At 39.8% G+C, this 15143-nt stretch overlaps 1 protein-coding gene across 1 annotated transcript; it reads left to right on the top strand.

Moving 5' to 3' along the window:
- The first annotated feature begins 1244 nt into the window (after positions 1–1244).
- LOC134753504 (transmembrane protein 145-like) lies at positions 1245–15143 on the top strand. Its single transcript, XM_063689399.1, has 16 exons — positions 1245–1327; positions 2346–2495; positions 3303–3439; positions 4142–4451; positions 5265–5453; positions 6059–6143; positions 7684–7823; positions 9034–9115; positions 9925–10097; positions 11358–11489; positions 11768–11855; positions 12308–12381; positions 13343–13417; positions 13662–13753; positions 13831–14279; positions 14950–15143. Exons 1-16 carry the CDS (start codon positions 1262–1264, stop codon positions 15111–15113), a joined length of 2406 nt encoding a protein of 801 aa, XP_063545469.1. The 5' UTR covers positions 1245–1261; the 3' UTR covers positions 15114–15143.

The following is a 15143-nucleotide window of genomic DNA, read 5'->3' as shown; positions in this document are numbered from 1 at the left end:
AAGGCTGGTTGTACATGCAAAATCGGTTCATAAGGCTAGTTATACACTATATATATATATTTTTTTTTTATCGCGTATATATATATCTTTGAAAAATAATTATAGTGTATAACTAGCCTTATGAACCGATTTTGCATGTACAACCAGCCTTAAAGTTTGTAGTCTATGATTGTTCATTATTTTAGTATGTGGGTATTTTTGCATTTTGTAATTTTTCCTCAGTCACCCGTTGACCACGAACGCTGTAAAGAGTTCGAAACGTCGGGATGTATTATAAATTCAATATACGCGATATAATCCGTTTTCATAGTTTTATTTCATGAGTAACTATCGCGGTAACCGAAGGCAATATTACAAAATTGTTTCTTAATTTAATGGCAGTAATGGTTAAATTTGATTTCATCTAGTTTCAAAATTTAATTTAGGTACTCCTTCGGGAGCTCCGTACCAGGAAAACATAAATCAATAAGATGTTGCTATGGTTTTGTTTATTATCCCTTTTTAATATCCCTACTACTAAAGACCTATTGAATATATATCTTATTACTACAGAATAAGGTATATTTTTCAATAGGCACGAATATTGATAGGGACGCTATTTATTGAATGAATGTTATGAAGCAATGACAGCAAAGTGATGCTATTTATGTAATTTATGTTGATAAAATCATATATTTAATCTTCATTGGTTTCGTCAGTGAGTATCCGACAGCATTTTTTATTTTATGTTATTGATTACTGTTGCTCGTTTGATCGGAAATAGTTATTTGTGCAACAAGAGAGGAAAGTTGGTTTTTCTTGCGAGTGTTTATTTTGAGTCCCGTGAAAGCGAAAGATACTATAATTGAATCACGAGTTAGAATCTTGAGCGTAGCGAGAACATATTAAAGGTTAAAATGTATTTCGAATTACACAGAATAATACAAAAAAAAAAAAAAATTGTAATAAAAGTATGAAGTGGCAGTTCCTGGCCTTCACTAAATTAAAAAGCTACTTTGTTTCACTCCCTGGAGTGAGGAAAGTCGCACTTTCTTCACTCCAGGGAGTGACGAAAGTAGGCTTGTTCGTGCTGCTGATTTAGAAATCTATTCATTTGATTGCTTTAATTTGTTTGAAACACATATTAATAAATTTTCTTTTTCAGTTACCGTATATACTTACATAGGTACATGGCACGGCTACATACTCTTCATTAAGTGGCAGGATTAGCACATATTTCGTCGTGTACCTATAAATAAAGATGGTATTGCTACGAACGTGCATGCTATGGCCGCTCCTGGCGGCGGTGCAGGCCAAGTGGATTGAGGGACGCATTGACACCAAAGACGTACGTATTTTTTTTCTCTTCAACCCTATAGCGTGGGGTATATTTCTTTTCTTGAGGGCGGTGTTGCCCGTAGCCAATGTCACGTAAAAGGGTAGGAACATAATAAATGCTCTTAGAGCACGACGCTGTTCGGTGGTTGTTGTAGTTGTCTCGTAAAACCGATAGCTGGATTTTACGAGAAGCACGTGGACTACCGGCCGTTGACTCCAAAATGGTGGTTAAACACGCTTTGAGATTAATTCTCCATTCACTGCACACTACCACATTAGATTATTGTATAATAAAGTTATCGATATTACACTTTAAACTATTAATGAGCAAAAAACAAAGGAATTAATCACGAGGCTACTATCAAGATGGCGTACGAACCGGAAGTCCCTGGGGTATCGTTGGATAGGTCTTTCAAAACATTTTTTGATAAAGTTAATATTTTCGGAAATAATTGCTCCGAAAAAAATCTTTCCAAAAAATATGAAAAAATATTTTCCCCTCAGTAGCTCGGAAAGCCGTCTTTTATCCTTTAAAACAAGCGCGGAAAAACGCATTTTATTCACTAGTGGGAAAAGTAATTTGACCTTGGATGGAGCGTGTTTAAGTAGCTTTTGACAGATAACAAAACGTAAAACGCTCATAATAATGGTTCGTTCGATATTAATTATCATTAGATAATATTTTTTTAATACCACGACGGTGGCAAACAAGCATACGGCCCGCCTGATGGTAAGCAGTCACTGTAGCCTATGGCTGAATGATTTGAGAATTTAATAAAAATACCAAATTCTGTTATAATATCGTATTATCGTAAAAAAATGAGCGATTCCAGTGATGAAGATGATCTAACGCCTGTGGATGTTGCACTTTCCTCGCTATAGTGAGGGGAAAAGTTTTGTGTTACACACGGGTGCAAATGTATTTTACTTCTCGTGTGTTAAAACACTCGCGGGTAAAATACAACTTTGCACCCTTGTATAACAAATAACTATCTATGATGTAACATATAACCAATAAAAACTTTCAGAATTGGGCGTTCCTTGCTCGTTTCTGCTTCCTGTCACTGGAAGGTCAATTCGAATACCTGATAGAATATGACAAAGACATGGGCACGCCGAATCTACTGCTGTATTATGATGATGATAGCCAGTGGCCGTCAGTGTACCATAGTTCTAAGGTAAGAACTGTCATGCGGGCTGTACACACTCGTCGAGAGACCCCGAGACAGGTCGAGAACGAGTGTGTACATGCTGCTCCCTTCTCGTCTCGCTCTTCCTTGTCTCGTCTCGCGCTTTTCCGATTGGATCGGAGCGGTGCCGAGGCTCACTGCGAGAGGCTCTCGACGAGTGTTTATAGTCAGGCAAAAATATCGATCCATACAAAGAGCTCAAAAATATGTGAACACGACTTTATTGTCTAAGGTGTAAGAGCGTACACATATTTTTGAAACTTTGGGAATGTATATATATTTATGCCCTTGACTGTACAGCAAATATCCAATAGGCACCTACTGAAAAAGAGGTTCGTTGATGTCGTTGGTCAAATTCATTATAGTTCACTAAAGTGTTTCGTAATGAAGTCATTAGAGTTGAGTCGGGAGCCCATTGTGAAAAGCATGCGATTATAGTTTGTTTTACGAAGTCTTAATTCAATTATAAAGTCGAAGGTTAGAAAAAGATTATTTATATGATAAGTAGGTAGATATAAGCTGTGTTGCAATACTGGCAATAAATTTGACCACCTTGTCTGTCACTATCTATGTGATGCTAACTGTAGGTAGGTACTAGACATACGAAGGATATAAATAAGTAGCTAGGCGCTGGGACCCCATGGACCTAGTTTCAACTCCAAATGGTACAAAATGGTACCGAGGCTCTTATATTTATTACGTTTTAACACACAGTGGAGAATTTTTCACAATCTACCGCCAAGACGCTACACGCTACCTACACCTACCTAATATTTTAGTTTTGTGTGTTTGTAGACTTGCAAAGAGCGAGAGGCAGTATTAAACAAGGCAGGACAGAACCAAATAATTAAGCTTTCTCATTGGTTCCCGGACACCGAGTACTCTGGTTGCATCGTCACTAAGGAAAGTAAGGAGCTGCCGGCGGAGAAAAGGTAAGCAAAACTACAGAAGCAAGCACATCACAACACATCTTCGGATAGAGCCCAACGGTACGCCGTAAACGCCAGCTAAAGCTACAGGTCGCCTTCACTGCAGCCTCGAAACCCGGCCCCGCTCAAACGTAACACTGGGCTAGGGGTCGCGGGGGTGGACGGCCGGCGAAAAGCTGGGTAACTCGGTACATCGTCCCCAAAATGACGAAAGATTGACCTCCGTACATGGACCCGAAACAGCGGCAAGGCGGATACCGCCGTCTCCCACAAAGAGGGTATCGATCCACATAAGTACTTACAAGCAAAAATAGCTAAGCAAGCGAGGTAGTCAAAATTATCTTTTCACGTTTTTATTCTCTTTTAAATAAAAGTAAAGTCGTGCCGCGTTGCGCAGATGCTTGCCGTGTTGACTGTACATTTTTCAATAAGGGCGAATTGGTTAAAATGTTAACGGGGGGGGGGGCATAGCATAGATGGCGCTGTACGGCTCCGTACATTAGTGGTAAAAAAAATTAAAAGATGACGCAATCTAGTTCGCCTGTCTAAAACTCAAAGCACGATTATTTTTAAAATTATTAAATTTCTGGATCATTGACTCTTTGGTACTAAATATTAAGGAGAATACTTCACTAATAAGTTACCTATTACAAACCCCTGCTACAGATGCGGTTACCTACTATAATACTTCTAACCTATTTTTAGCTCTTCAACTACCCCTAAACCTACTAAAACTACAGCAAGACCCAAAAACACAACAAACACAACCAGCGAGCCTTCAGACCCGACCTACTACGAACAGTTCCTCAAAACTACCATGGCGTCCACTACCGTCTCAGATAATTCTACCTTTCCTACCAATTCTACCACATGGTTTGAAGTAGTACCTACGGACGAGTTTTCTGTTACTACGGTGACCGAAGATGAATTGTGGGAAAGTATTGGGGGTGAAAATGATACGAAAATGGAGAAGTTAAATGATGTGGAGATGATGTTTGATAATGATAAAAGTACGGTATGTATTTTTAACGGATGAAACTTACATTAAATGTGTTCTATGAAAGGAATAATTTCCTGTTAGACTGTTCATAGGCATTCCTACTAATTTATGGATAAAAGTTTTAATTATGCATGTCAAAAATAAGAGGATTCTAATTTCAACATTTAGTACTACTCTATGAAAATTCACTATGAACATAGAACTTAGATAGGTAAGTAATTTAATATTCTTAAACTATTTTTTTTTATTTAGCTTTAAATTGGTGACAACATTTAACGATAAACTAAAGCAATCTCAAAATATTCAGTCAGAAAATAGCGACTATCAATTTCTAAAAACTACTATAGACGACCGGTCTGGCCTAGTGGGTAGTGACCCTGCCTATGAAGCCGATGGTCCAGGGTTCGAATCCCGGTAAGGGCATTTATTTGTGTGATGAGCACAGATATTTGCTCCTGAGTCATGGATGTTTTCTATGTATTTAAGTATTTGTATATTATATATATCGTTGTCTGTGAGTACCCACAACACAAGTACTTGAGCTTACCGTGGGACTTGGTCAACTTGTGTAAGCATGTTCCTATAATATTTACTTACACTTGCACTGCGTGTGCTACCAAAATCGTTGCAGGCTTGTCTCGGTCTAACTCTAGGTAATTTATTATTTCTAAAACAAAAAATAATAATATTGAGTTTTAAATTGGTGACAAAATTTTACAAAAACTAAATCAATCTCAAAATACCTATTCAGTCAGAAAATAGCGACTATCAATTTCTAAAAACTGCTATTACTATATACAAATTTCAATGATTTCATGAACTTTTCAGCACAAAATCAAGCGTTCAACCTCCGAGCTTCTTGAACGCTACCGTCGCCGTCGGCTCAACTCCGTACCCAACCAGCCTGGACAAGGCTCTGTGGAGCGTCTGCTGGTCTCCTGCCATAACTCTCGGCGGTTCCGCTCCGCTAGGGAGCGCTGGTGGTTTATCGCAATCAGCAACTGCGATAGCCCGAAGGTACAGTTCCATTTGTAATACTAAATCAGGCGTTATTTACCAAAGACTCGTCTATCAAGTCACGAAAAGAATTTCGGCTGCGAATGCTAAAGGGGTACATGCTTCCGCTGTGGGGGAAAGATGTGACAGCTCGGACACGACTCGGTGAAAGACGAAGATCTAACTTTGCTCATAGTACCTACAGGAGGCTCAGAAAACTGAGTTTTTGAAAAGTCGTAGCGCTGTTTTAGATCACAATAGGAACGATTGCCAATAATTTAATTAGCAATCTCGAGACCTTTCTCTAGGGACTTCAGCAATTCGAATCCCGAGTTTTTGACTTTCACTCGATAGAAAAAAATCACGAATATAAGAACTAAAATGCACTTTAAATTTTTTAAATTACTTTTGCGCAAAAACTAAAGATATGATTTTTTTTCTAAAAAAGAGCAACATTATGCTTGAGGGAAATCAGTGATTATTTTTATATTATTAAAACACAAAAAAAATTCAAAAACTTGATAATCCGCGGGCCGAGCACGCACATCCATGTGAGAGTGAGACAAGAACACGAACCTACTGGGCCTTAAACTAAGAGAAATTGTAATTCATTCTGACCTTTTTAGGGACTGGACATCAGATATAAGTTCCTCATGACCAACGGACCAGATGGAGACTTCTGGCACGAACAATTCTCTGCTGATGAGTTCTGTAAGTTAAACCTTGGTTTTTGCTCGACGAAGCTCCGCTACGCGGGGTTCCTATTTCTGGTCATATTTGCCCTTCGGGCATCTGAAGCAACCTAACGAACATATCCTACCTATCTGTTGGTCAAAAGTAGCTGTCATTTTCATATGTGCAGCTACACGTCTGCTCTCGTCAAGCCCCAGCGGGCATCTAGGTCAAAGAAGAATTTTGAGTAATATCGTCAATGTATGGAAATTGTACGAAAGTTTACATATAAGATTGAATTTCTGTGTTGTCTTTTTGAGTAAAAATATAAGTAGATGATAATTCGCTAGTTCAGTTATCTAGCTTTTAAAATCACACAACAATTCAATTACTGTCAAAGACGAAATTGTATTAAATTTTGTTCAAACGGAACTCCATATTTTGATTTTTTGATACTTTTAGTGTCGATTTGTAGAAAATAATAGCAAATAAAAAATAGAAGCGCATGAACAGTCTCTACACAGCTTCTTTGTATACAAACTAACGTGTAAATTAATGCAATTATTAAACATTTATTGAACAAATTATTTGCACGAAGTGAGGTCTAAATCGAAATCGTCATATACCGGCCGTCACAGAAACTTTATGATCGGCCCATAGACCTAGCATTACATAGATCAGCTATACACGTGCGCCCGTGAGGGACAGAACATACGCAATGCGACAATATGATTGGTCGAGAAGATTTGTAGCACACCATAAACCATACAAAATTTACGGCGGGGAATAAAAAAAAAGTGATACTGTGACAAGGACAAACAATAACAGCGCTTTCTCTGCTACTCCTACTGAAAAATACATAAGACTATCCCGTTCGGTCATTTCCCCCCACCCCTCATGAAAGATCCAGTTATACTAGATTCATGGATCGGCCTGATTTTACATTTACATAAAGACAAAAAAAAATTCACCTCAGCAGCTCGAACAAGCCTACTTTCGTCACTCCCTGGAGTGAGGAAAGTGCGACTTTCCTCACTCCAGGGAGTGAAGAAAGTGCAACTTTTCTCACTCCAGGGAGTGAAACAAAGTAGCTTTTTAATTTAGTGAAGGCCATGAACTGCCATTTCATACTTTTTTTCTCTGTATTATTCTGTGTAATTCGAAATACATTTTAACCGTTAATATGTTCTCACTACTGAGGTGATAAATTATGTGTTCAACACGAGAGCAAAGTTATTTTACATTTCTTGTTTCTGAGTCCCTCGCTACGTTCAAGATTCTAACTTAGAATCACTCGCTTCGCTCGTGATTCAATTGTAGAATCTTTCGCTTTCTCGGGACTCAAAATAAACACGCAAAAAAAATCAACTTTCCACTCTTGTTGCACAAATAACTATTTTGGTCCCTGTACTCGTGAATTTTTAAATAGGGTGCGTTGGGGTAAGATTGGACGGTTTTTTATGAGGGGTAAGACAAAAAAAAACCGTATGTATTATACGGACGACTTTTCGTCTTACCCCTCATAAAAAAACCTTCAATCTTACCCCAACGCACCCTAAATTTATATTTGTCCTTCCAGATGTCCTCCCGGTCCTTTTGGCATACACGTTCGCCTACTTCATGGTGATGGTGGCAGTCGTGTTGTGCAGCATCGAGCTGAAATCGCGCCATCTCCTTCACTCCACGTACAAGTTGTTTCTCATGTCGGTGACTGCTCAGGTATGCTGTCTCTTTCGTTTTTTCTTTTATTAATATTTTTTCATCACACTTGCTCGTAAAATATGTAATAATTTACACGTAGGCGATGCGGTCCGTAAAGGGAATATTACGCGAAACTCTGCGTAGGGGCGCCACTACCACAATCTGAGGGTCTATGGCGAAACAAGAAAATCGAAATTTCGTTATCTAACATCTCTGTCACTCTTGCATATTCCAGCGATAAAGAGGCAGATAGCGAAATTTCGGATTCGCGTTTCCCGGTAGGTCCTCTGTAAACAAACCGCCTTGATGCATCAATGTCATATTTTATTTATTTTATTATCTCTGAAAACTTTTTAAAAACCTGTTAAAGGTACAGTATGTATAAGTTACTCTATGGTTTACTAAAAAGGCTAGTGCTGCACTCTGGTGGCAGAACATTGTAGTAATATCCCCTATTCTTCAATTTAGACCTAGGGCTGTACCTAATATATTTTGTCTGCCCTTCGCCAAGGGCGTAGCCCGTAGCCAGCCAATGTACCGGGGGGGAGGGGCAAGTTTTGATATCGCCGGAGGCCGAGGGGAGGGGAAGAGGAGGCATACATTGTATATGTTAAATTTGAATTCCAGGGGCCCCCACCTGCCTTCCTTTGCTCCCTCCGCCTACGCCCTGGCGAAAGCGTCAACTTTCGGCCCGCTGTGCGCTAAACGAAGCTGCCGGGTTGGACTAAAGCAAAGGGGGCGCAGGACTTAGAAAATTTTTGATGGGGTTGGTGGCTACTAAAAAAATTCTAAGTCTTTTTTTGCACCCCCTTTGCTTTGCCAATTTTGAAGTCGATTATCTCGGTCATTTTTGATTTTAGAGAAAAAGTTTCTTCTATAAAACATGCTTATTTTAGCGTCTTCTATACGATAGCATCATAAAAAATAGGGGTCATAATGACAACAACACCCATCGAACTTTTTCTGTCCTAAAAATCGGCTCAACTTTCAGGTCCAATATCTCGGCCATTTTTGATTTTAGAGAAAAAGTTTTTTCTACAAAACATGCTTATTTTAGCGTTTCGAATGAAATTTTTCTAAGTGTTTTATGATTCCTGTATAATTTTCACTTTTAGTCAAAAATTTTCTGTCCTTATATTGCGCCCCCTTTGCTTTAGGCGGACCAGCTGCCGCTTTCCGGCTCCGTCGAACTGAGAAACAGTAACATACTATTAATTGTTATTTTCAGCAAACTGGGGTCATAATACAGACCTTGGCTTACATCCGCTACGCTACCCACGGGTTTGGGGGCGAAGGCGCAAGAGTCGTAGGTGAGTTTTACTTGTACATTTTTCATTGAACATTACCATAATCGAATTTAAACTGTTGTGAAACAGGGATGTTGCGAATATTCGCATCCGCATCCGCATTCGCATAAAATCGATGCGGAGCTTAATGCGGATGCGGATGTGGAACAGGTAGGTACAGGAACGTCTTAGCAACGGTATAAGTACTAGGTAATTTCGTCATTAGCCAATTGGAATCTCGTTTCGTGTTTGTGATTCGTCTATCGAGCACTTTAGCCTATGACGGACAGCGACAAGAAGTGAAAAGTTTGTTTTATTTGGACTTTAGTATAGTAATGCAATTGTGGGGCACCAATATTCTTGTTCAAATACTGTCTTTTTTTTATAAAACTTACTAAAGTGTAATATTTGACGTTTTTTATGTGCCTAATCTCGACATCCGACTCGCATCCGCGTCCGCGGACGTGCGCCTTTAAAAATCCTCATCCGCATCCGCGGATGTCAAAAAATCGGCATCCGCAACATCCCTGTTGTGAAACATACTAACATTAAATAATTTCACGGTTTAGACTCACTTGTTTTAGTCACTACGCGACATGTTTCGGAGAACCTAGGTCTCCTTTCTCAAGCACTAATAGTGCGAGTTGCGTACGCCATACACGGTCGTCGTGAACGCTGCTCGCACTATTAGTGGTTGAGAAAGGAGACCTAGGCTCTCCGGAACATGTCGCGCGAGTGACTAAAACAAGTGAGTCTAAACCGAACATTACCATGTTTAAGGATTATTATAATATTATTATGGTTCTAAAGTCGGTGTCAAATATAAATTGCAGGTCAATTTCTCTGCGGCATATCAGAAACGACATTTCTACTTCTGTTGGTGCTATTAGGCAAGGGTTACACTGTAACGCGTGGAAGGCTTAAGGCTGGCTTTACAGTGAGACTTACCGTCTTCATGTGCTGTTATGTACTGGCTTACATCGCCCTCTTCATCTACCAGGCAAAGGTAAATTATTCCAACAATTTTTTTCACATCACCTATTCTAAAAAGGGCTTATTCTTCCCCGCTAGGAGGGATCAAAATGGCACTTTTCTTCCCTGCTAGGAGGGATCAAAGTGGCACTTTTCTGTTCTATCTAGGACACGATTTTTTATCTTTTTTGCACATTGTTTTTTTTGGTAAATTAATATTTTGTAACATAATATAATTTCCTCATAACAGGTGATGTGAAAAACAGTATGTGTCACATGGTAGCAAAATTATTTTCATCTTGGGCATTATTACTTGAATCCCTCACTACGCTTAAAATTCTATTTTAGAATCCTTCGCTACGCTCAGCATTCAATTATAGAATCCTTTGCTTCGTTCAGGATTCAATGTACGCTCTCGCCGTAAATATGTTATTTTGCTCCCTTGTGACACAATCTACTATTTTTGCCCTCCGGCCGGAAAGCGTCAACATTCAGCCCGCTGCGCTAATAAGAAAGCATCAGATCACATATATATAATTGTCGGCCGAGGCGAAGCCGAGACATTTCTTTCTTTAATACCATGGTGCTACTTTACCGCACTAGTGCGATAATTGGCACATTACGTAACTATGTAGAAATTTTAAAGGGCCACATGTACCTACTGTAAAACGTTGTACGATACATGTGCGAATAGGTAATTCGCAACTCGTGTCGATTTAAAACACTCCCTTCGGTCGTGTTTTAATGTATCACGACTCGTTGCGATATTCCTATTTTTCGCACTTGTATCGCAATGTACTAATTCCGTAAGCTTTAAGTAGCTTCAAAAGCATGAAATTACTCCATTTCTTTTAAACTCGAAACTCGCATTCGACCTTACGCAATCTCACCTTGAAACCGTTTTGCAATATTGGAACTTTGATCACGCCTATCGTGCGCGGCGCGAAATAGTGAACCTTGTCGCAATTGAGCACGCCTATCGTGCGCGGCGCGAAATAGTGAACCTTGTCGCAATTGAGCACGCCTATCGTGCGCGGCGCGAAATAGTGAACCTTGTCGCAATTAAGCACGCCTATCGTGCGCGGCGCGAAATAGTGAACCTTGTCGTAATTGAGCACGCCTATCGTGCGCGGCGCGAAATAGTGAACCTTGTCGTAATTGAGCACGCCTATCGTGCGCGGCGCGAAATAGTGAACCTTGTCGCAATGAACGAAGGTTGATATTGGGCTGTAGCCGCGCGCGTCATTTGACGTCTTTGATGGTTAAAGAGTTAACGTCATTGGTTTGTTCACAGGCGTTTGACCCGGGCGAGGTCCTGTATCTCTACGAGAGCCCTGCGGGCTACGGGCTTATTGTACTACGTGTAGCAGCCTCTTGTGTCTTCGCATATTCTGTGTTCTTTACCGTCAGAAAGTACCCTGAAAAGGTAAAGTGCATTTCTTCTTGTCAGTCACTTTAGCACAGCCATAGACAGAAGGATTTTTACACATTTTTTTGGGCAAATTAGACACTCTTTAACAGGGATATCAGGGGAGGTCGGGAGTTCTAAACATTGTGTAAAAAATAGGTCCTACATACCACGGGTACCCAACATTTTTTGCATACCCTAGACACTTTGCATATTCTAAAACAGGGGTTACCAACCTTTTTTTAGACAAACTAGAACAGGGATTCAGGGTGATATTGTCTCTCTCCTTTTTACAGAACATGTTCTACTGCCCATTCTTCATCTGCGGCACTCTCTGGTTCTATGCGGGACCGTTATTTATTCTCACTGCCAACGCTTACATAGGTACCTATACTTATAACTCGTATTACTTTAGATGGCCAACAAGTATACAGATGGGAAGCCCAAGGAATGGGGTACCCAAGTATTGTGCTTACAATGTTAAGGTGTATAAAATCGATTTTCATCGGCTTGCCTAATTTGAAACAAATGAGCACCTTGTCGTGTAGGACTCTCAGAGAAAAGAAGACCCTCCGTCAATGTGTTTGAGACGCCGTCGTTAGAATAAAAGCCTCCTGTAACTCCCTCGGGTGTCACTTGCGCATTATTGACCCTTTAAGAACTTATTGAGCTCCATTTTTTGGCTGGTCTCCTACTAAATTACCATTGAATTAAGTAAATTATTTGTGATGAACTGAAATAGATGTCATATATTAAACACACATCAACATATTTCATAAAAATAATTTGATTTATTCTCAAAGTTATATAAATTAAACTATAATTGTGATTTTTAGACAAATGGGTGAGGGAGAGCGTAGTTACAGCCGTCCTTCTTCTCATCTCCTTCAACGGACACGTTATGTTTTTGGTAAGTTTTTTTTTTTTTGTAATAAGATATAGGGAAAGCGCGGCCACGGTAGGAGAGCCTCTTACCCCTCACACTTTTTTTAAGTTGTCGCATTTACTCAAATATACTATAAGTATACGCTGTTTTTTTTTTCTTCAAAATCTCGAATAGAATAGAATATTTTTTATTTTGCTTAAAAATGTGTCACAAGAGATGTTATAAAAAATATATCGTGGTCACACACATTTCACCAGAAACAGGCATGCAAAATTTAAAGTACCTAAATATTAAAAGAAAGCATGCAACGGTACGCATTTAGAGCATCGAGCATCCATTTCTATCTGTGTTACTTCTTGAAATTGTCACTCTGTCCGTAACACAGGGGCAAATAAGCGCATAAACAAACTCCATGTCAATGAAATGAAGATGTTGAGGTGGGCGGCCGGTGTGACGAGACTCGATAAAGTACGTAACGAATACATCAGAGGAAGCTACAAGGTCGCCCCCATCACCGACAAGATTCAAGAATCCCGATTGAGATGGTACGGACATAGACGCGACGGAGACCATGTCGTGAGGAAAGCCCTTGCACTACCAAATAATAAGAGAGGCAGAGGCCGCCCGCCTGCTACGTCCACCATATCAATGGATTTGGAACAGAGCCAGTTGAACAAACAGACAACCCAGGATCGACCGACCTGGCGCTTAAGAACGAGGAGGGCCGACCTCAAATAATGGGAAGAGGCACGGAAAGAAGAATTCCGTAACACAGGGGACACAAAGTGAAACGTTTTCTAAATATTACTCTGTTCTCACAGGGATAATTTAATGTAAATTATTAAATGTGTTTTGGTTTAGTTAATAACAAGTTATTAGATGTATTTCTTTTTTACCCCTTTAGCTGAGCACATAACTAATAATTTTGATTTCATCAGCGTTGAGATTTTCGCCTTTAACTCATGTTTATTAAATCTATTTTCAGTTGCTGACACTGCCCGTATTCGCCAACAAGAATTTTCCGTACCATGTACGAACCACGCAAATTGGAGTTATGGAGGTTCGTATCTCTTTAGATCTGATAAAAATAAATAATATCAATATAAATTATTAAATAACCGCCGCAAGAAAACTCGCTTTTACGTAAAAAACCGCATCGAAATCGGGCCATCTGTTGGAGAGCTATTATGCCACAGACAGGCAGACAGACATTGGCCCCAAATATATTACACCCCTCTTTTTACGTCGGGGTGAAAAATTAAAAACAGTAAACTAAACTAAATAAAAAGTTATTCTTTATACAGGTGACCGGAAGTTCCGGTCTTGATGGATTTGGACGCAATGCTTACCATCCGAGCAACGGAACCGCTCAGACAGTCATCATACCTCTCACAAGGTAATAGATATTACATATCTACATACCCACCCGAAAATTGTACTTTAAAGATGTTTATCACTTTTTTATAATTTCAGACGAACAGAAGAGCTGATAGGCAACATGTACAACCAATACATGGCCACCGCCCCCCCTCTAGACACCCCCCTCAATGGCATCAAACGAATCAACTCCCTCTCCCCCAAAAACCAACTAGTCCAACAAGACAGCACCGACACCAACACATCAGACGACATAAAACCCGTAGTCAACGAAATATTCACGGTCGAGAACCAAATGTCAAAGCTAGAGGAAAAAAATAATCTACCAAATCCAGTGTTGCCACAGGAAAGTGGGGAAAAGCTACCAAAAATGCCTCATGAGAGTGATATTGGGAATGGTAGTAGGAGTGAGTTGCCAACTGTGTTGAGATCGAGAAGGAATATTTTGGAACCTTTGAAGAGAGATGATGTGCCGGTGCCTTCGTGGTCGCTTGCTAAGGGGCCTAGTGTTATTGCTATGCATAAGAAAAATAATAGTAAGGAAGGTATGTACAATAGTTATTTTCGATACAAGTGCGGAAAAGAGGAAGTTCGAAACGAGTGGCGATAAATTAAAACACGACCGCAGGGAGGAATGGAACAACGTTTTACAGTACATATGGCCCTTAAACTTTCGACATATGCACAAAAAGTGCACTTTACGCACTAGTGCGAGAAAGTAGCACCATATGTACTGTAAATTAATAATCATAATCATTTATTTGCACATAAAAAGGGTTTTACATATAAGGTATCACACACACATAAATTCATGGTCTTGATGGTCTGTCTAGTTAATGAATTAATTCAGATGAATCATGATACATGAATATTTCAGATAGAAATGTCTACAACCAAGTTTGTATAGGCAATAATTCGCCGGGCAAACATTTAGATTATGAATTAATGGGTGTGTTGAGTCTAATTTAGAATCTTGAGTAGCGAAGGACTCAAATAACTTTGGTCTGAATGGTCTCGAGTTGCACATACAACTTTTCACCTCAGCAGCGAAAACATAAATACAACATGTCTCATAAACCACATATTAAAAAATCACACCATATAAAATACGAATTCGCACCATGAGATGTTTTATTTTGTTCAACCGTTTTCGCGCAGCAAAATACCTACGCTTATTCTAGTTACCGAGTTAATAATAATTTTACTCATTTCCAGACCCTCCAGAACCGGTCACTAACGGTAAGAAAGTCCCTCCAGTCCGTAATGGGCTTCACCAGAGTTCTGGAGCCATTTCCACCATCCACGAGGGTCGGGAGCAGAGCTACCCGCCTCCCAGCACGTTGCAGCTGTTTAACGCCAAGCAGGAGAGTGGGGGGTAACGTGGGGAGGGGGGACAACATCCACGAGGG

This window comes from Cydia strobilella, chromosome 27 (genome assembly GCF_947568885.1).
Source record: "Cydia strobilella chromosome 27, ilCydStro3.1, whole genome shotgun sequence".
Classification (NCBI taxonomy): Eukaryota; Metazoa; Arthropoda; class Insecta; order Lepidoptera; family Tortricidae; genus Cydia; species Cydia strobilella.
The sequence above is the reverse complement of the archived record's forward strand: the minus strand, read 5'-3'. Positions and strand labels throughout refer to the sequence as shown.

Coding starts and splice junctions, on each gene's coding strand:
- LOC134753504 (XM_063689399.1), top strand. CDS start 1,262: ATGCTATGGCCGCTCCTGGCGGCGGTGCAGGCCAAGTGGATTGAGGGA. Junction 9,116..9,924: donor CGAAGGCGCAAGAGTCGTAG/GTGAGTTTTACT, acceptor TATAAATTGCAG/GTCAATTTCTCTGCGGCATA. Junction 11,856..12,307: donor CACTGCCAACGCTTACATAG/GTACCTATACTT, acceptor TGTGATTTTTAG/ACAAATGGGTGAGGGAGAGC.